This window comes from Rhinopithecus bieti, unplaced genomic scaffold (assembly GCF_001698545.2).
Source record: "Rhinopithecus bieti isolate Rb0 unplaced genomic scaffold, ASM169854v2 scaffold_18477, whole genome shotgun sequence".
Classification (NCBI taxonomy): Eukaryota; Metazoa; Chordata; class Mammalia; order Primates; family Cercopithecidae; genus Rhinopithecus; species Rhinopithecus bieti.
Genome location: NW_016809209.1, coordinates 110,194 through 129,518, shown reverse-complemented (window position 1 = coordinate 129,518; position 19,325 = coordinate 110,194). Strand labels below are relative to the sequence as shown.

The following is a 19,325-nucleotide window of genomic DNA, read 5'->3' as shown; positions in this document are numbered from 1 at the left end:
TTTTTTTTTTTTTTTTTTGAGACAGCCTTGACTGCCCAGGCTCAAGTGGTCCTTCTGCCTCAACCTCCCAACTAGCTGGGACTACAGGCACAAGACACCATACCTGCCTGGCTAATTTTTAAATTTTTTGTGGACAAGGTCTCCCTGTGTTGCCAAGGCTGAACTCGAACTCTTGGGCTCAAGCGATCCTGCCTCAGTCTTCCGAAGTGCTGGGATTACAGGTGTGAGCCACTGCGCTTGGCCTAAAAATTCTTACATGGACCATATCCACTACACTGTCTTCTAAAGACAGAGTTTCTGCCTCTTTGATCTTCCTCTTGTCTGTTTCAAAGGAGATGATCTCAGATTTCGAGGGATGAGTGCATTTTTCACAAATATTTCCTCCCTGTATAATAAAAGAGGAGCAAGTAATAATGCTGAGTTAGAACAACAATTGCAAAATCTTTAAAAGAAAGGCAGCTACAACTTGAGTGCTTTCCCCAGTAACAGACCTAAAACTACGGTTGATAATAATTGCTGCTGGAAAGTGTCTTTCAGGGTCAGACAAAGGCACCCCTGTTTCAGCGACCTCCTGGCTCTTCCTCATCCTGTCTGTGGCCAGTGATGAAGCCTGGCTGGGTCTGGTGGGCCAGGAGGTCCCGCTAAGGAGGCTCATGGTGCATATAGTTGGAGATGGGGATGGGGAGGCGGTAAATTGTTTTCCCTTTAGGTTATTAGGTGGCTTTACAGAATTGAAGTCTGTGTCAGAAGACTCCCCATTCCAACCCCAAAATAGAGACAGAGGTTGCAAAGCATTGATGAAGGGGCTCATGCTGGCGTTCGTATCGATTCTTCAGTGAGCCAACCCCATTGAGAAGCTCTGTTCTATAAAATCTTCTTCAACCTTCCCTCACCTCTGCTTCCCTTCTTCAGCCCCACAGTGAAGAACATCTGAGCTCAAATTCAGATAAGTGACATAAGTGACCTGCTTTGCAAAGCCGTAGAGATGGCCTGTCCTTGGAAATTTCTGTTCAAGACCAAATTCCACCAGTATGTAACGACTGGGGAAAAAGACATCAACAACAACATGGAGAAAGCCCCCTGTGCCACCTCCAGGTGAGTTTCCCCTGTGCCACCTCCAGGTGAGTTTCCCCGGGGCACCTCCTGCTTGTCTCCTTGGGCACCCATGCCCTGTCGGTACCCATGACTCAGATTCCTTGCTCTGCTCCTCCTCTCTCACCTGAGGTCTGATCTCCTTGTTGCTTCTTGAAAATCCCTGTTGGAATTCAACGCAGCCCCTGATTATTGGGCACCTCACTGTGCCTGACAGTATGTGGAGGAAGAGGGGACATGGCATGGGGCTGGCCCCAAAGGAGCTTGGAATCTCTGGGGGAAGAATATGGGAAGGAGCTTGACCTGAGAATGGGAGGCAGTAGAGCCTAGTGGTGGGCACCAGGGCGGAGGGGTGGGGGTGGAGGGTCAGCATCCTGGCCTGCATCCATTCTAATTTACTGTTCGCTAGATGCTTTGAATATCATCCTGGTGAAGGGCATCAGGATGTTAGACAAACTAGTTCCAAGCCCTGTGCTGGCCGCACTAGTTGCCTGGTGCTGCCTCTAGCTGTCTGCATGACTCAGGGTAAGTTCACCTCTCTGAACCTTAGTGCTCACCTGCAGAGTGAGAAACTCAAGAGGGCCCTCTTCATGGTGTGCTGAGGATGAAATGAGATCTACAGCACTCAGCACTGTGCCCACACAGAACAGGCGCTCTGTCCACATCAGGGTTCATTACCATCTACTGAGTACCTGCCCTTGCCAGAGCTACACAGGCCGCTTTACAGACTTTGCATCTCAACTGATCTCTATGGGGGTTCTGTGAAGTTCGTATGATTGACTCATTTCACAGATAAGGAAATAGAAACTCTGAGAGGATTATGACTTTGCCCAGCTTGAATGATCGGTAATTACAGAGTTTACAGAGTTGGAATTTGAGCCCAGAGTTGGGTTCTTCATGTCCCTTCTCCCCAGGCCCATTCCCTCCTCCCAGGGCAGAACCAACAGAATGAGTCAGTCATTGAACAAGCCAAGGGACAGGTTTGAGGCTCGCTCAATTGGAAAGACAAGGCAATCTGCAATAACGCAATAGTGTAACTCAAAACAAAGCACCCATCTACACAGGGCCACCACACAGTCACACAACCCCACCGCCCCAGAGGAGCCTTTCCCATGGACTACAAAGGGCAGGGCGCCCCCTGGATGTGTGCAGCATGACAGCCTTCAGTGTATCTGTCAGAGGTGGCAAAAAAAGCCAGTGACTAAGAGGATGGGCTTGGGGATGAGCAAGTGGCTTTGCCACTCAGTAGCCCTGTAACCTTTGGCAAGTCCCCTAGCCTCTGAGCCTCAATTTCCTCCTGTGTAAGAAGAGGGTAGCAATGCTGATTTCCTGGAGTTGGAGTAAGGAGTAAATGAGCTTTCCCATGTAAGCAACTTAGCACAGTGCCTGGCCCAGAGTAAATGCTCAGCAAATGGCACTGTTGGCCCTGCCATCATTAGTGGTGGTGTTGGCAGCTAGCAGGTGATGGAGCAACATTAAACAGACTTCCCTCTAGGGGCTTCACAGAAGTCAGGTGGACTCTGTGGCCTTTGAAGTGTGGGTAGAATGTAGGCAGCTGTAGAGAAATAGCAAGGGCATTCGGGAAGAAGGGAGAGGTGAGCAGAGACTCAGAGGCAGAAATGAGCCTGACTGTGCTTGGCCAGGAGTGGGTTGGGGGTTGGGATAGGCAAGGCCAGGCCAGAGCACAAGGGCTTGAATTCGGAGTAGGAGATTTGGACTCGCTCTCCCTGGCAGTAGGGAGCCAATGTAGGTTCTTGAGCAGGACAGTCTAGGTGTGGTGTGGCAGGTGAATTGGAGGAGATGACTTTGAAACCAGGCAGTCTGGGCTGTGGCAGCTGAGGTGGCTAAGAGACCAAGAGGTGAGAACACAGGGTTGGATGGCCTCTAGATGTCCTGCTGGCACTTCAGATTCTAAGGGCTGTAGAGGGAGAGCAGCTTCACCCCTTCTTTCTCTTCATCTCATCATTGCTGCCCCTGCCAGCTGGCCTCCCTGACTCCAGCTCCCCACACTGGCTCTGAGCTCTCTCCTGCCAACTGGACTTCTAGCAAGTCATGCCCCTATTCTAGAGCCTGCAGTGGCTCCCCATTGCCTGTCGCCACATTAAAGCTTCCACAGAGCTCTGAGCACACACCCTACCCAAATGGAGAGCCCATCCTACCTGCCCAACCCAGCCTTCCTCAGCTGCCCAGTGCCTGTGCATAGCACGTTCCTCCCTCAGCTCATCCAGACACAACTCATACCCTATTTTTTCTTTTCTATTTTTATTTTTTAATTTATTATTGTTTTTAGACGTAGTCTCACTCTGTTGCCCAGACCTCAGTGCAGTGGCTCCATCTCAGCTCACTGCACTGCAACCTCCACCTCCCAGTTTCAAGCGATTCTCCCACCTCAGCCTCCCAAGTAGCTGGGACTATAGGCATGTGCTACCACGCCCCCTTAATTTTTGTATTTTTAGTAGAGACGGGGTTTCACCATATTGACCAGGCTGGTCTCGAACTCCTGACCTCAAGCGAATCTCCTGCCTTGGCCTCCCAAAGTGCTATTACAGCTGTGAGTCACCGCACCTGGGCTTATTTTTTCTTTTCTTTTCTCTCTCTCTCTCTCTCTCTCTCCTTCCCACTCTCTCTCTCTCTCTTAAAACTGAGAATCTTGCTATGTTGCCCAGGCTGCTCTCGAACTCTGAACCCTAGTGATCTATCCGCTATCTTTCCAGATCACCCTGAATCTCTCTCTTCCCAAAACCCTTATGGTGTTGGCTGTAGCCTTTAACCCTCATCACCACACCCTCTGATAGCATTGCCAGTTATCCCTGTGTCTTTGGGGACTGACTTGTGGATTGACTTGTGTCTTTGGATAATTCAGGAAATGTGAGTTCAGACCCCAGAGAGGGCCCTGAGCTGCAGCGGAACTGTGGCAAACCAGCTAACTTGACCATCTTTTCCCCCCTCCTCTTCATGCTGGGAGTGGGCTGGCGGAAAAGATCCAGTTGGATAGAGGAGGGGATGAAGAAAAAAATATCACACATCAATTCATTCAACTCTCCCAACGATCCACAAGGAAGGAATTTTAATTATCCCATATTAAATATGAGGACCCTGAAGCCCAGAAAGTTGAAGTAATTTTCAAGATCTCATAATTAGCAAATGACAGAACCAGCATTCAGATCCAGGCAGTCCGGAGGGACCCCTGTATGGGGCTGCCACCTTTGTGCCCTGGGCATGTCCCATTCCATTGATGAGTACGTGGGATGCCCACTCCCCTGGCTCTGTGCTGGGAGTCAAGATACCAGTGAAACCCTTCTGCTCATCAGTGAATTGTTTGAGCCACTTACTACTTGCATACACCACTGCTAAAAACAATAGATAACAGTTATAAGGTCCCTGTTACTATGTCAGTAATGAGACAGGAACTATTATCCTTGTTTTACAAGATTGAGTGACTTACTGGAGGTCAATTCCTGGAAAATGGTTGAGCTAAAGTTTGAATCAAGTCCAAACTCATAACATCTACACTATCTGTGCTCTCCCGGAGGGCCTACTGTGTGCTGGACTGTTCAAGAGACAGAGAAAAAAGACCCAGTTCCTGCTGTCAGGAAGGAAATGGGGAAACGGATGTCTTCCTCGCTGGTTTGGGAGTTGTAGATGAAGAATACGATGTTAAAGAGTTGGAGAAATTGTGTCAGGAGTAGGTGGGATAGAGAGTAGACAGGAGGTTGTAGTTGTGGGTATACTGGCACCTTGCTAAAGGCCTCCTCTGGGGAGACTGCAGAGGTGCCTGGGCTGGCTGTAGGGTGGGGAGGAGTTGGGGGGAGGAGGTGGGTACACCCAGAGTGCAGCATCCACTCGAGGGAGGGGTGATGGTACTGGAAGAGGAAGCAGCTGTGCAAAGGGGATTTCATCCTGAAAGCGATGAGAGCCAATGAATGTATTTTGATTTTAAAAAGTAATTTTCTAATCTGTTCAGGTGTCATGAAACCAAGAGCCTATTCTAAGTGACTGATGATTCTATACCTTTGTAAACAATTAGGAAGTGAGCATGGGGTGTGTGTGTGTGTGTGTGTGTGTGTGTGTGTGTATTTTAGAGACAGAGGCAAATGTGGGAGCATCTAGGTGAAGACACATGGAATTCAGAACTAAGTCAAGCTATGTGTTGCTAGCTGGGCTGCAGTCGGCTAGAAATAAATATGTGCCCTCTTTCATTCTGCTTTAGCTGGGGTTTTGGATTTAATGTGCTTGCATACTGCCAGGAGGGCCCCCTGCATGTTGAGGTCCAGGGCTGCTGCCCCATCTGGGTCTGGACCCTACCTGTTATCTTGCTTGAGATAAGGAGCAACTTACAGGTGGAGCAAAGTCAGGAGGCTCTGAGCAGTCCAGGTAGCAAGGACAAGGGGCCTGCAAGGCACCCAAGGGGGTTTACGATCTCTCCTGCAATATTCCTACTAGAAGTCACCTCAACCCGGTGCTTTCTTTGGTTTCTTTTCTGGAATCGCACAGAACATGCTGTATATAACAAGTGATATAACACTTCCAGGGACAGCCTTGTGAGGTGGTGTGAACTTAGGCTGGGCTGTGGCCCTGGGGCTGCTGTGTGGCCCTGGACAAGATCCTTAACCTCTCTGGCCCCAGCTAATGCCTCAATAAAGTGGAGATGACAACGTAGAGCTGTCTTCTCGACGGGATTGGACGAAATGACAGAAAGAAAATTTGCTCTGTAAACTAGAAAGCACCGCGCAATGGGAGTAATTATGATAAGCTTTATTGTGATTTTATGAGGAATAAACAAACACGAGGCCCAACACCACCCGGGCCTCTTAACCCAGACACAGTCCAGTGCCATCCAAACTCCGCGGCGGACGCCGGCTGCGGCTCCCTGGGTGCTTGGGTCCCGGGATCGCCGGGGAAGGCAGGGAACGAGGGGCGGCTCGGCCCCGGACATAGTGTGAGTGAAGAGCTCCGGCCTCTGCGCGGCTCGCCCCGCCCCCGGGGCGGGGGCTGCGGGCTCCGAGCGATAAAGCGCGGGCCCTGGGAGGCGCGGGGAGCCTGCGGATCTGCGCCTAAGAGGCCGGGACCATGCGCGAGGGGTTGGGCGCGGCGTGCGAGGCCGCTGGGCCCCGGCTTTGCCGGCTGCTTTGCAGGATCCTCCGGCCGAAGCCCGCCTGCTGCCTGCGCGGAGCCAGGTACCCCGCGGCCTGAGGTCCGCCCTGGGAGGGAAGCGGTGGGCTCCGAGCCCGGGCGCGGCCCCAAGCATCTCTGGGAGAAATCGGAGGGCAGGGATGTGCGCCCTGTGGGATTCCTGAGGGTTTACTAAAAGCGTTTTCTTGGTTTAGAACGCGTGAGAGGTCGCAATAATTCAGGAGCCCAGACGGCCCAGAGAAGCCCCCATGCTCTTTGAGAGGCGGCTATGCGGGATGAATTGCGCTGCGCATGTTTCAGCACTTGGGAGCTTTTGAAAGTTTTCAGCACTGGGGTTGAAAGTTGCTACACTCTTTGGATCAAATATGGTTAACAGAGCAAGGAGGTTCTTGTTTCACAAATGAGATCAGTTTCCCAGGGCGTCATCCCCCCGACCCTCCCCATCTGTCCCCACCATCACCCTTGGTGTCAGGTGAGGTAAACAGGTAGGGAGGCGTCGGAGCCGCAGGGGAATCTGGCCCCCAGGTCAGCCCAGGCAAGCCACAGTCTGCAAGTGTGACCGGCTCGGCTGGTCAAGGGCTTGTGGAAAGTTCTGGGTCTAAGCAAACCACCATACTGCCAGCACTCCCCACGCCCCCGACCCCTTTTATTGATAGGGTCTCGCTCTGTCACCCAGGCGACAGTGGTGTCGTCTTGGCTCACCGTAGCCTCCGCCTCCGGGCTCAGGTGATCCTCCCACCTCAGCCTCCTGAGTAACTGGGACTACAGGCGCGCATCACTACACCTGGCAACTTTTTTTTTTTTTTTTTTTTTTTGTAGAGATAGGGTTTCACCATGTTGCCCAGGCAGCTCTTGAACTCCTGGGCTCGAATGATCCGCCCACCTCGGCCTCCCAAAGTGCTGAGATGACAGACGTCAATCACCGCGCCCGCTGCCAGCACTCTCTTTGAATGCAGGTCCCTGAGGGTCCTCAGAACCCCGCGCTGCTGTGGGTTTAGTCAAATTGCATGAGCGTCTGTGGGGTCGGAATCAACCAAGCGATCATTTGGAAAGAAGTGTCCAGATCCTGAAGGTGCTCACCTGGCATCTGGACACCCTGTCACCCTGTCTCCCAGCAGCCAGACAGAAGAAATGGTGTGGGAGGGAACTGGGCAAAGCTTTGTTTATTCACTTTTCAAATTTAAAGAATTGTCCAGTTATGAAAGGAAGTCGTGATCACTGTAAAACGTTGGAAGATGTGGAAAAGTATAAGAAAAGTTAAATTGCCTATGATCTTATCACTTAATGCTAGTCACTGTTAACATTTACTAACATTTCCCTGAGGTGTTGTTTTTCTGTGCTTGTACGCGCGCACACACACACACACACACAGCCAGCATCAGACCATGTATACAGTTTAAGGCATTATTTATATGAGGGCAAAACTAGACACAGTCTAACATCCAGCCATGGACGATGGGACCAGGCTAATTGTGGCCCATCTGTAAAGTGGATTTTTAGGCAACTTTAAAAAATGATACTTTTTGAAATATGGGGTAAAATGATTATGTTAAATGTACAAAGGCATTGCTTCTCAATCTAAACAGTACTGTAGATATTTCTGGTCTGAAGCTTCTGAAATTGTCCAACTCTACTTCCAGAAGTAAGTGAGAGGAAGCAAGAATGGGTGCAGGGTGGGTGCTGGGGTGAGGGGGAATGGCAGAAGAGCAAGGGGGGCAGTTGCCTCCCTGGGGACCCCATCCCTCATACATCTTCCTGTTGAAGCAGCCCCATGATGACTGCTCAGCCATGGCTTGCCTGTTCTGAATATCCAGATTACCATATATATATCATATATATATATATGGGGACCTGCTGCAGTGGGGTCTGGCAGTGGAGGAGAGAGATTGGGCCCAAATCCAAATACAGCAGAAGCCAGTGGGAATTTATAGCCAAAGATCAGGGCAGGGTCTGTGGATGGAAAATTACCAAGAAAAACTTCAGGCATAGGGGGAATTCTGCCTCACCAACCTAACAGGATTCTTGCTTAGGACAGGCTAAGGTGATCAGACATCGCCTGGGGGAGGATGGAGGACGAGGACCCTGATCAGATGGGGAGGGCGACAAGCTATTGAGGATGGAGGGTTCTTGTTAAACTGACTTGTCAGGGATTCTTTTGCTAAAACTGCATTTTTACAAGGAAATGCATGGATGGGCCCAGCAGAAGATTCAGAAGTCTGAGTAAAGTTTGGCCAAGCAAAGCATCTTTGCCATGTGGCAATGGTTGGTCACATGGAAGGCCCTTTACAGGGTTGTGGAATCCCTTGATTCAGATATAAATTGCTTTCTGATGCATACTTACATCCTCTTTTAAGACAGTGTCTCTTTATAGTTATAAATCACTTACTGCTACTATGTAATGTACATAATTAATTATATAGTGGTAACATATAGTCATTTTTTTCCTATAATAAAAGCAATACATGGTCATTTATCCCATTTCAACATCATACATATGTATCAAGTAGAAAATGAGAGACCCTCATAATAGTCTCTAAGCCCCTCTCCCTCTGATGCACAAGCATGCACACCCTGGAAAATACTGCCAAGAACATGGAATACAATACGCTTTCAAACCAAGGTGCCCTGGTGGGATGATTCTCCCTAGGGGAGGCATGTGTGAGTGGTGACTATTCAGTTTGCCTGAATGAACCTGAAATCCCAAACAAGAACAAACGGTTTCTGACCAGTTTCAGAATACTGAATTTTAAAGTAATCTTTAAGTTAAAAAATTACTTTAAGTAATGTTTGATTTAATTTTTAAGTAATCTGTAATTTACTGCTAAGTTTTACAATGCTTGTTTTTACTTTGGTGAAGGTGACTGGACATCTTAGATTTGCTTTAAAATAATGATGAGGCAGGGAAGGTATAGTTGAAACGAGATTGGCAGTGGATTGATCACTGTTGAATTGGGTTGAATCTGGGTGAAGGACCCATGGAAGGTTATTGGACTATTCTCTCTACTTCTGTATGCTCAACATTTTCCATAATAGAAATGTAGAATAAGTAAATAAACCAAGATAAATCAAGTGTTTTAAATAAAAAAAGCTTAAGTCACGAAAAATAAGTGACTGGGGCTGGGCACTGTGGCTCCCAACTATATTCCCAGCACTTTGGGAGGCTAAGGCAGGAGGATCACTTGAGGCCAGGAGTTCGAGGCCAGCCTGGGCAGCATGGTGAAACCCCATCTCTACCAAAAATACAGAAATTAGCCGGGTGTGGTGGTGTGTGCCTGTAGTCCCAGCTACCCAAGAGGCTGAGGTGGGAGGTTCACTTGAACCTGAGCGGTAGAGGTTGCAGAGAGCTGAGATCATGCCACTGCACTCCAGCCTGGATGACAGAGCAAGACTCTGTTTCAAAAAATATAAATATAAATATATAAATCAATCAGTCAATCAATCAATCCAAGTGGCTGCTGGGCAATGCTGCTGGTCTGGGAGGCAGAGTTGTTGGAGCCATTCTCTATCCACCCAGCCCCTGTGCCACGTTTGTACTTGGCTTTTCCAGAGGGTGAAGGAGCATTTTCCGGATCCTCTATGGGCTGCTGTTTGGGTCAGTAGCTTTGGCTCAGCTCTGCTCATGCCCTTTTGGCTCTGCAGGAGGAAGAAGATAAGAGGAAGAGGGAAGGTGGGGATGGGGGGCAGTTGATCAGACTGACCATGAACAATTCACTCCCACCCTCTGGACTCAGTTTCCCTATTTGTCAAATGAGGGTACTGGCAGAGGGAACTCCAAGATCCCCCTCCACCCTCAGATACCCCATCTCATACTAGCTGTTTCCTTTCACAGTCCAGTGACACAGGATGACCTTCAGTATCACAGCCTCAGCAAGCAGCAGAATGAGTCCCTGCAGCCCCTCGTGGGGACAGGAAAGGTCAGTGAGTCACATGGGTGTGGGAAGCCCCTTCCTCCCTGGTCCAGGCAGATGCAGACAGAGCAGCCTGTTAGAGGCTGGGCTGGAGAGGGCAGGAAGCCAGGGTTTGGATGGAGAGTGGAGAGTCCCAGACCTAGGGTGTTGGGGGGAACAGGTGGGAATGAGGAAGGGCTTTGGGAGAGTGGGACAACACCCAGTGGTCGGGAGTGGTGGCCCCTAAGGTGCACTGACAGCTAGCTTCTATTCCTTGGGTTCCATACCATTCTAGAGAGGTGGGCAGAGAAATGGGTAGGAGTGGGAGAGAGGGTGGCTTATATGTCCTTCCGTGCTCCCAGGGAAGGAAGGCAGTGGTGCCTTTCTGTTCTCAGTGGTATTGGCTCTGACAGTCATCCTTCTCACCTCTAACTTAGTCCCTCCTACAGCAGTTCCTCTGAGGAAACATTTGGCAGGGCCCTGGGTGAGGAGAGGACCCTGGCCAGTGGCCCAGGCACCTGGAGCTCTTTGCAGGCACTGGCCCAGGTGGCTCAGGGGCTGGAAACAGAGGAGGGACATGGAGGGACACCCTGCCCTGTGTGGCCACCAATAGATCCTTCCCCACTCCAAGACAAGGCAGGGACTGGGGTCTGGGAGAGATCTGAGAGAAAACCCTGATTTTTTCCCCTCGCAGAAGTCTCCAGAATCTCTGGTCAAGCCGGATGCAACCCCATTGTCCTCCCCACGACATGTGAGGATCAAAAACTGGGGCAGCGGGATGACTTTCCAGGACACACTTCACCACAAGGCCAAAGGGGTACGTCTGGGGTTTCAGGGAGAACCACCTTTGTCCCAAGCTGATGAAGCTGCCAAGGCTTTGTGGATCAAACAGGTGTCCCCCTGGGCAAACCAAACAATCATCTGCTTGGGCAAAGGGGTCTGGAAACAGAGACATTCTTCACAGATTACAGTAGGCATCTGTGCATTTACTTAATGATGCCAACTCCCCGTTAACCACCCCAGTAGATAATGGATAATCCAGAAGGTCAAATAAATGATTGCAGAAACAAATTCGTATCTTTCTTAGACAGATTTCAGGATAATGTCAGGGAGAGTTTTCTAACAGAACTGCTCAGAGCTGGACTGTATTACATCAGGAGGTAGTGAGCTCCCTGTCACTGGAAGGATTTAAGTGCAATTTGATAGATTGCAGAGGGGTTCAAGTATCCTGTGAGTGGTTGGACTAAACGTCTTTTCAGGCTTCTTTTGGTCATCTAAGTTTTTATTCTAACTTCAGGATACATTCTATGGTTGTAAAGTGGGGAAGAATGGACAATTTCAAGACCATGAAAGCAAAATGATTTCCCACATGCCCCCAAACCACCACAGTTAACATTCGGTGTACTTCATTCGTGTGTGTGTGTGTGCGCGTGCGCGTGCCATCCTGTGTCTCATTTCAGTTTGTTTTGGCCAAATACCAATATCGTGTTCCCGTAGGAGCCATATTGGATTGACTTTGCTCTGGATCTGGAGCTGGCTGGGGAGCAGGGCCAGAGACTGAGTCCGGAGTAGGGGGACAAACCTGACTCACACCCCCTGGGGTTCAGCCAGTGGAAGAGAGGAGATCTAGGTGGGAGAAAGCCAGGTGGACCCCAAGGAGGAGGTGCCACAGGGGTGGAGAGGAGGTGCAGGGAGCCAGAGCAGCCAGAGAGGAGCCAGGTGGCCAGGAGAGCTGGCCCCAGAGGAGGGTGGCAAGAGGCCAAATGGCCCACCCTCACCACCTGCGTCTCTTTCCAGATTTTGACTTGCAGGTCCAAATCTTGCTTGGGATCCATTATGACTCCCAAAAGTTTGACCAGAGGACCCAGGGACAAGCCTACCCCTCCAGATGAGCTTCTACCTCAAGCTATCGAATTTGTCAACCAATATTACGGCTCCTTCAAAGAGTAAGCCTTGCCCGCTGCAGGGTCGCTGCCTCCTGCCCTTCCTTCTGCTCTCCTGTCTCCACCCATCGCCCTCTGATCCTAGCTAGGTACCTTTCTTTTCCAGATTTGTGGTGTTAAATCACTATGGTTTTGCAGAGCAAAAATGGTTTTCTAGGGGAGAAGACCCTGGAGCAGATTCTCATAATTGTAGGATAAAGTTGTACATAGTGATACCGGTTAAAAGTGACTGAATTTGAACCCTGGCTCCCACATTGTGTCTCAACATCCTCATCATATTAATGGCAAAAACTGCAACTACTTTTGCACCAACCTAACATAAAATGGAGATAATAATAGAAGGTGGCTTGTGTGAGTTTTGTGAGGATTCAGTAAGTTCAGAACAGTGTCCTGGCATACAGAGACCTTGATTATGAATTAATATGGACCCTTTAATTGTGAAATGTTTGAGACAGAAAGGATCTCTGAGACCACCTAGTCAGGCCTCCTACAGGTGTGAACATGGAAGCTGGTGACATACTTGAAGTCACCTCATTCCAGCTAGAAGCCAGGCCACCTGACTAGGAGAGAGCAAGTCATTGCTCTTTGCCATGACTCTGGTGGGGTTCTACATTTCTGGAGTTCTCTTTTTTTTTTTTTCTACCCAGTGAGGCTTCCCTGAAGACCATGCTAGACATCCTTTATTTCTATGGCCAATTGGTCATTTGGTTGACAGAAACACATCAGGCACTGAGTATGCCCCAGCCTTGTGTCAGACACTGGAATACAAAGATTTTTAATTGTCATTTGCCAATTTTATTGCCAACATATACAATTTTAATCATCCAAAGAGAGGTTGTAAAGCATTGTGGCCTTCCCAGTTTCAAATCCTAGCTGTGCCCCTTACAAGCTGAGTAACCCTGGGCAAGTTCCTTTGTCTCTCTATGCCTTGATTTTCTTACCGAAAATGGTGATAATAATAGTACCCACCTTGCAGGAGGAGGGTAGTCTACGGGAGTTTATAAAGATGAAAGGAGTTAAAGAATATAAAGAGCTGGGAACAATGCCTGGCCCATAGTAAGCACGACATAAATATTAGCCATTATTATGTTTTTAGAACACTGTATTGTCCAAATAAAATATGTGGCTATGTAATTTAGGCCCCTTTAAAACTTTTAAAACAAAATGCACAAAGAGATTGTAAGAAAGAATGTCTGAAGGAGATGGATTGTTTTCTTTTGTTGGTTTGTTTTGTTTTGTTTTTTGAGATGGAGTTTTGATCTTGTTGCCCAGGCTGGAGTGCAGTGGCGCGATTTCAGCTCACTGCCACCTCTGCCTCCTGGGTTTAGACGATTCTCCTGCCTCAGCCTCCTGAGTAGCTGGGACTACAGGCGTGTGCCACTATACCTGGCTAATTTTTTTTTTTTTGTATTTTTAGTTGAGACAGGGTTTCATCTTGTTGGCCAGGCTGGTCTCAATCTCCCAACCTGGTGATCCACCCACCTCACCCTCCCAAAGTGCTGGGATTACAGGCATGAGCCACCGAGCCTGGCCCAGAAATAGATTATTTTCTAGACTGGGAGGGGAGTGTAGCTATTAGGGCAGAGCCTCACACAGCACTGCACCACATGAAGTGAGCCACAGACGTGTACCTGGGACTCCCTGGTGGAAAGAGTGGCTTCTGGTGGTACCACCTCCACTTTTCTTTTCTTTTCTTCGTCTTCTTTTTTTTTTTTTTTTTGAGACTGGGTCTTGCTTTGTCTCCCAGACTGGAATGCAGTGGCACAATCTCTGCTCACTGCAGCCTCGATCTCTTGGATCAAATGATCCTCCCACCAGCTTCCTGAGGAGCTGAGACCACAGGTGTGCACCACTATGCCCAGTTAATTTTTTAAATTTTTAGTAGAGACAGGGTCTCACTATGTTGCCCAGGCTGGTCTTGAACTCCTGAGCTCAAGCGATCCTCCTGCCTCGGACTCCAGAAGTGCTGGGATTACAGGTGTGTGCCGCTGCACCTGGCCCACCTCCAGTTTTCTACAATCCTAGAATGTCTGAGCTGGGAGGGACCGTGAGTCTTCAGAAGAGGCCCACATCTTCCAGGGTCGGTGGTCCTCAACCCTGGCTGCACAGTAGACTCACCTGGAAAGCCTGCAAAATTCTGATGGCAGGGTCCCTTGAGTCAAGGGCAGCGGAATCTTGGGAGTTGGGGACGAGGCAGACATGTGTGTGCTTCAAAAGCTCCCCAGGTGATTCTAATGTGCAGCCCAGATTGAGCGGCCTGTTAGGGGCTGCCTGCTTTGTGACTGCAAACTTCACAAGATCCTTGGCCTTTCAGCTCGGTTGTTCATTAATGAGCCTTTCGGGGTCCAGGGATTTTCCTGGATGGGTTTCACAGGGCCACAGTACTTGTTTATTTATTTATTTAGCACAAAGCACGTGTGCACCATGACACTATGAGATTGGTATTATTATTATCCTCATCTTACAGACAAGGCAACTGAAGTCCACAGAAGAGATGTACCTTGCTCAAAGTTACATCCCCCGAAACCCCAGAATGGGGATTTGAACCCAGGCAGCTGATGCCCGAGCCCCTGCTTTTCCCGTCAGTGCTCTAGTACCTAGCCGTGTGGCCTTGCAGGTTCCCAACTCTATTCTGGACCCGGGAGGCCTTGCTGTTGTGTGGAAGGCAATTGGGCGGGTGTTCAGAAGCCCAGTAGGGCTACAGGGCCATGCTTGGTGGTGTTGGAACCCATTTGCTTCTCACAGAGGAAAACTGTATTTCTCCAAGTCACAAGTACATACCTTGAACCCCTGCTTCCCTGACCAAGAGATCCTGGGGATGTGGACGGGGAATGGCAGCCTCTGCTCACAAGGACCCTGGCAGGCTAAGACATGACCCGCTGAGCGGGTTCAGTGGCCTTTTGTATCTGAAGAATCATAGCATATTTAGAGATTGTGTCTTGCTGCATGTTACATTTAAATCTGTTCACCGATGATGAAAGCCACTCCTTTTTTTCAGAGCTCATAGACATCATAGCATTTCTAATGCCTTAGAAACATGATTATATGAAAACGGCCGTCACATCTAAAACTCTGAAGGAATTGGATGTGAATGTAAAAAATAATCTCCCTTGTATATGCACGTGCTGACCACCATGTGTGTTGGCAGTGTGGGTGTTATGGTGATCATTACTGTTTTCATGCTCGGATGCAGAAGCGGGGAATATCGCTGGAAGCTTTGTTTGGGGAGGGAGGTCTCCCAGCAGTGGGGTGGTTCCCACCTCACCCAGCAGCTTCTTATGGCAGGGGTGTCCTTGGGGATAAATATCATCAAGTGTTTTGTCTTCATGCTTTTTTTCTCTAATCAAGGAAAAGTTGTCGAGACACTCTTCATCCACAGAAAGGCCATTTTGTTCGGAGTTACCCACTCTCCCTAATCAGGAGTTCATTCTTTAAATAGTTTTGATACTGTGTCAAAGGCTTTGGGGCTGATTGGAAATCTCAAGGTTGTTGTTGTTGGTGGTGTGTGTGTGTGTTTCAAAGCCTTTCTGACTGAGTCTCTCCCTCCCTTTGGGATATTTTTGAAGTCTGGGAGGGGAGGAGAGAAGCAAGTTTAGAATTGCATATGGAGTGACTGAATGAGCAATTCTGAGGCTGAGGAACAGCATGGTTTAGAGAGACTATGACATGGGCAGCTCTCTTCTGGCCAGGCCCTGGGACCCTGCAGACTGAGCTCCGATAGCCAGGTCCCAGTCCTGGCTTGACCAGGCTCCTGAGAAAGGGTGGGCAGGCCCTCAACATCTTTGGGCTTACCGTCCCCACTAGGGTGGAAGGTGGAAGGTCACATTGCCACAGTTAAGAACCTGGGCTTGGCATCAGGGCGACCTGGGTCTGAGTCCTGACTTTGGTCTTTCCTGTACTTATGTTCCTGGGCGTGGTACTTAACCTCCTAGAGCCTTGAGATCCTTGGCTATAAAATAGATGCGAAAATATCTCCCTCCCAGACTCAGTGAGACCCTGCCTGCGAGTTGCTTCACCCAGTGCCTGGCTCATGTGGGTGCCCAGTACACGGGAGCTGTCACAGAGGGACTGGCTCATCTTCTCTCAGCCATGCCAAGGCAGGAGGGCACTCTCCTAACTAATGGAGGGGCAGGACATTGCTATGGCTGGATGGGACACTCCTCCCAGGCTTGCAAGTGTCTGAGAAGGATTGCACCCCTTACTGAGATGAATATGATTAAAGAAAAAGCACCTGAAAATAAGCAGCATTCCCATGGACTCAGGACTGGCTGAGTAATATTTATAGGACTCAGTGTAAAAATGAAAATGTGGGCTCTTTATTTTAAAATGATTAAGAATTTCAAGATGGGGACAGCAGAGCATTAAGCATGGGGTGCTTCTAGGCTAAGTGTGGGGTCCCCAAAGCCAGTCCTGGAGGGAGCTGTCTCTGGTGAGAGGCATCTTGCCCTTCTGGTGTCCTATGTCAGTTCCTGCTTCTGTGGATTGAATCAATCCCCATGTAAGGCCATCTCATTGTTGATCTTCCTTCTGTCTTCCTGTCCCCCAGGGCAAAAATAGAGGAACATCTGGCCAGGGTGGAAGCGGTAACAAAGGAGATAGAAACAACAGGAACCTACCAACTGACGGGAGATGAGCTCATCTTCGCTACCAAGCAGGCCTGGCGCAATGCCCCACGCTGCATTGGGAGGATCCAGTGGTCCAACCTGCAGGTGAACTTCCTTAGACCTGAGCAGGAGAGAGCTGGAGGCGGCCAGGCCCTGAGCAGATGGCTTGGAACAGCCACAGAGAGCTATGCCTAGGCCTCCTGGGACTGAAGCCATGGCCCTGGATCCTCTCTCACATTCCCGAATGTTGAGATGGGGCACCTAGGGTCCCTCTCTAGAAGCCTTGAATCCTGTTTCAGCACCAGAGTTTCTAGCTCCCCGTTCCCTGTTGTGTTAAATTCAGGAGACTAAATGCCATCATTAGAGTAAACCACGACCTTGTTTTTATTACTCTTGAGGCCGTGGTGCTGCAAGACGTGTTGTTTTCCTCGAATGCTTGAATTCTTGGCTCCAAGAGAACATTTTATTTAGCCTAGCCTCCTAGGCCATCTTTTTGTTGGGGAATCGTTTGTTGCAGGATAATATTAAAAGCTCCTGGACAGAGAAATCGATTAGAACTGCCAGTGAATCCAACGCTGGCTGTGTAATATGTGCTGGTGTGGGAAGGGACCTAGCCTGGGGCTGTGGGAATCCCGATTCATGTGCTTTCAGATCAAGTTTTCTTGGAATTCTGGCTTTGCTGGGATCATCTGAGTGGAGTTGCCTGTGCTCCCCCAGCGGGCAGCTATGAGATGGGAGTGGTGTTGCAGATGGGAGGCTGCACTCTTCTGCATGGTGTTGAGTGTTTGGGTGTTGAGTGTTTCGGCTGCTCCATTGGTTCCCAGTGACTTCTGATCAGCCTCAAACCCTCTATCTGCCCAGTCTTTGATGGGCGTGGTCTGGATGGGCTGTTGTAGGTCTTTGATGCCCGCAACTGTTCCACCGCCCGGGAAATGTTTGAACACATCTGCAGACACGTGCGTTACTCCACCAACAATGGCAACATCAGGTCAGTGCACGTTTCCCAGGGCTGCAGAGGGGCTTGCCTTGCCTGAGAATCTCAGCCAAAAGATGCAACACTTGGGTCTAGGGGAGGCATCTCCAGCTCCAAGAGAAATCAGAGAGAAAGGAAAAAGAGAAAGACTCAGGCTTCTTCAGGGACCTCCAGTAGTGAGCCCAGCCCCTGTGAGCTCAGCTCCCATCGGCAGCCCATGCCCTTGGTTTCCTTCTGACGTGGAGCCATTTGGAGGGGATGGAGAATCTTTAAGTAGTAACTGCTTCACTATTCAGAGTTAGGGCTCCCATTTTTTAGAAGGGTTGGGATGTTAAGAGATTACCTTCCTCTCCCAGCCAATGAGATCAAAGCTAATAGGACTGAACAGCTCATTCAGTCATTCATTCATCTTTTTGTTCAGCAAGCACTCAGTGCCTACCTAATGCAACCCAACACAGGACTAGGCTGGGGGAGCAGGAGGAAGGTGGGGTATGGGGGATAGGAGGCAGAGTGACTAGAACCCTAAGACGCTGCTCCAGCTGCCATGAGCCTACGACCTGCACTAGACAGGCATCCAAGTAACTCCACTGCAAAGAGGGAGACATAGGGCAGCGAAGGAAAGACTGTGGCAAATCAGCTAACCCTGCCTGATGGATGGGAAGGCCCCCTTGAGGGGGTGGGCACTGGGTCTTGAGGGAGGGCAGGAGGAGAGGGCATGTCAGGAGGCTGGCTCAGTCAGCTCGGGATCAGGTGCTGCAGAGCAGATAGGGTGGAGGGGGAGGTAGGGCCATTGCAGGATGGCTGGGCCCCCACCAGGGCCAGGTGGTAAACAACACTGTTCCTGTCCCGGGAAGGTCGGCCATCACCGTGTTCCCCCAGCGGAGCGATGGTAAGCACGACTTCCGGGTGTGGAATGCTCAGCTCATCCGCTACGCGGGCTACCAGATGCCAGATGGCAGCATCAGAGGGGACCCTGCCAACGTGGAATTCACTCAGGTACCCAGCCCAGCCTCAGCCCCTGGCCCTTGAGGCAGAGAGCTCCGTGCTGAGCGAGTGACAGAGTGGAGCCCAGAGGAGACACGCAGTCCGGGCTTGCAGACTCACCGGCCTGTCTTGTTCCCTAGCTGTGCATCGACCTGGGCTGGAAGCCCAAGTATGGCCGCTTCGATGTGGTCCCCCTGGTCCTACAGGCTGACGGCCATGACCCTGAGCTCTTCGAAATCCCACCTGACCTTGTGCTTGAGGTGGCCATGGAACATCCCAAGTAAGTGGGCTAAGGGTGCTGGGGGCAGGGGTGAGTCAACACACAGCTCTTCTCCTTTCCTAAGTGAGGCTCCAGCCCTCAGGCCCCTCTCCATACCTCCCCTAAAGCCCAGCCAGCAGCAGATGACACTCAGGGGGCTGACTTTCAAGGACTCTTTTGTCACTGTTGCGTTCTGCAGCCATTCTGCACTGGCACCTCGGGCCTCAGACAGGATGATTTGTTGATGCTGAGGGGAAGCAGAGGCTTAGACGCACGCGGCCCCAGGGGCTTGAGAAGCAGTGACTGCAGGAGAGGAATGCGTTGAGATTCTGGAAAGGAGCAGCCCAGGCCTCTTCTGCCCTCCTGACAACGCTCTTAGCTGTCCCTCTCCTGTCGGGGGCATATAGGGCTCCAGTGACTTTCAAGAGTCCCACTGGCCCAGCCCCTGCT

General features: G+C 50.0%; 1 protein-coding gene across 2 annotated transcripts in view; it reads left to right on the top strand.

Annotated features, from left to right (window-relative positions):
• The first annotated feature begins 6,146 nt into the window (after positions 1 to 6,146).
• NOS2 (nitric oxide synthase 2) overlaps positions 6,147 to 19,325 on the top strand; it is a 34,433-nt gene continuing 21,254 nt past the window's right edge. For both annotated transcript variants that reach the window (XR_001888535.1, XM_017888930.1), the window contains exons 1-8: positions 6,147 to 6,269; positions 10,055 to 10,139; positions 10,807 to 10,929; positions 11,910 to 12,058; positions 16,602 to 16,764; positions 17,556 to 17,647; positions 18,487 to 18,628; positions 18,757 to 18,896. Coding sequence is in view for 1 of the 2 variants with exons in the window: in XM_017888930.1 (XP_017744419.1) it covers positions 6,163 to 6,269; positions 10,055 to 10,139; positions 10,807 to 10,929; positions 11,910 to 12,058; positions 16,602 to 16,764; positions 17,556 to 17,647; positions 18,487 to 18,628; positions 18,757 to 18,896 (1,001 nt within the window). In the remaining variant the exon portion in view is untranslated. The remainder of the gene's footprint in view (positions 6,270 to 10,054; positions 10,140 to 10,806; positions 10,930 to 11,909; positions 12,059 to 16,601; positions 16,765 to 17,555; positions 17,648 to 18,486; positions 18,629 to 18,756; positions 18,897 to 19,325) is intronic.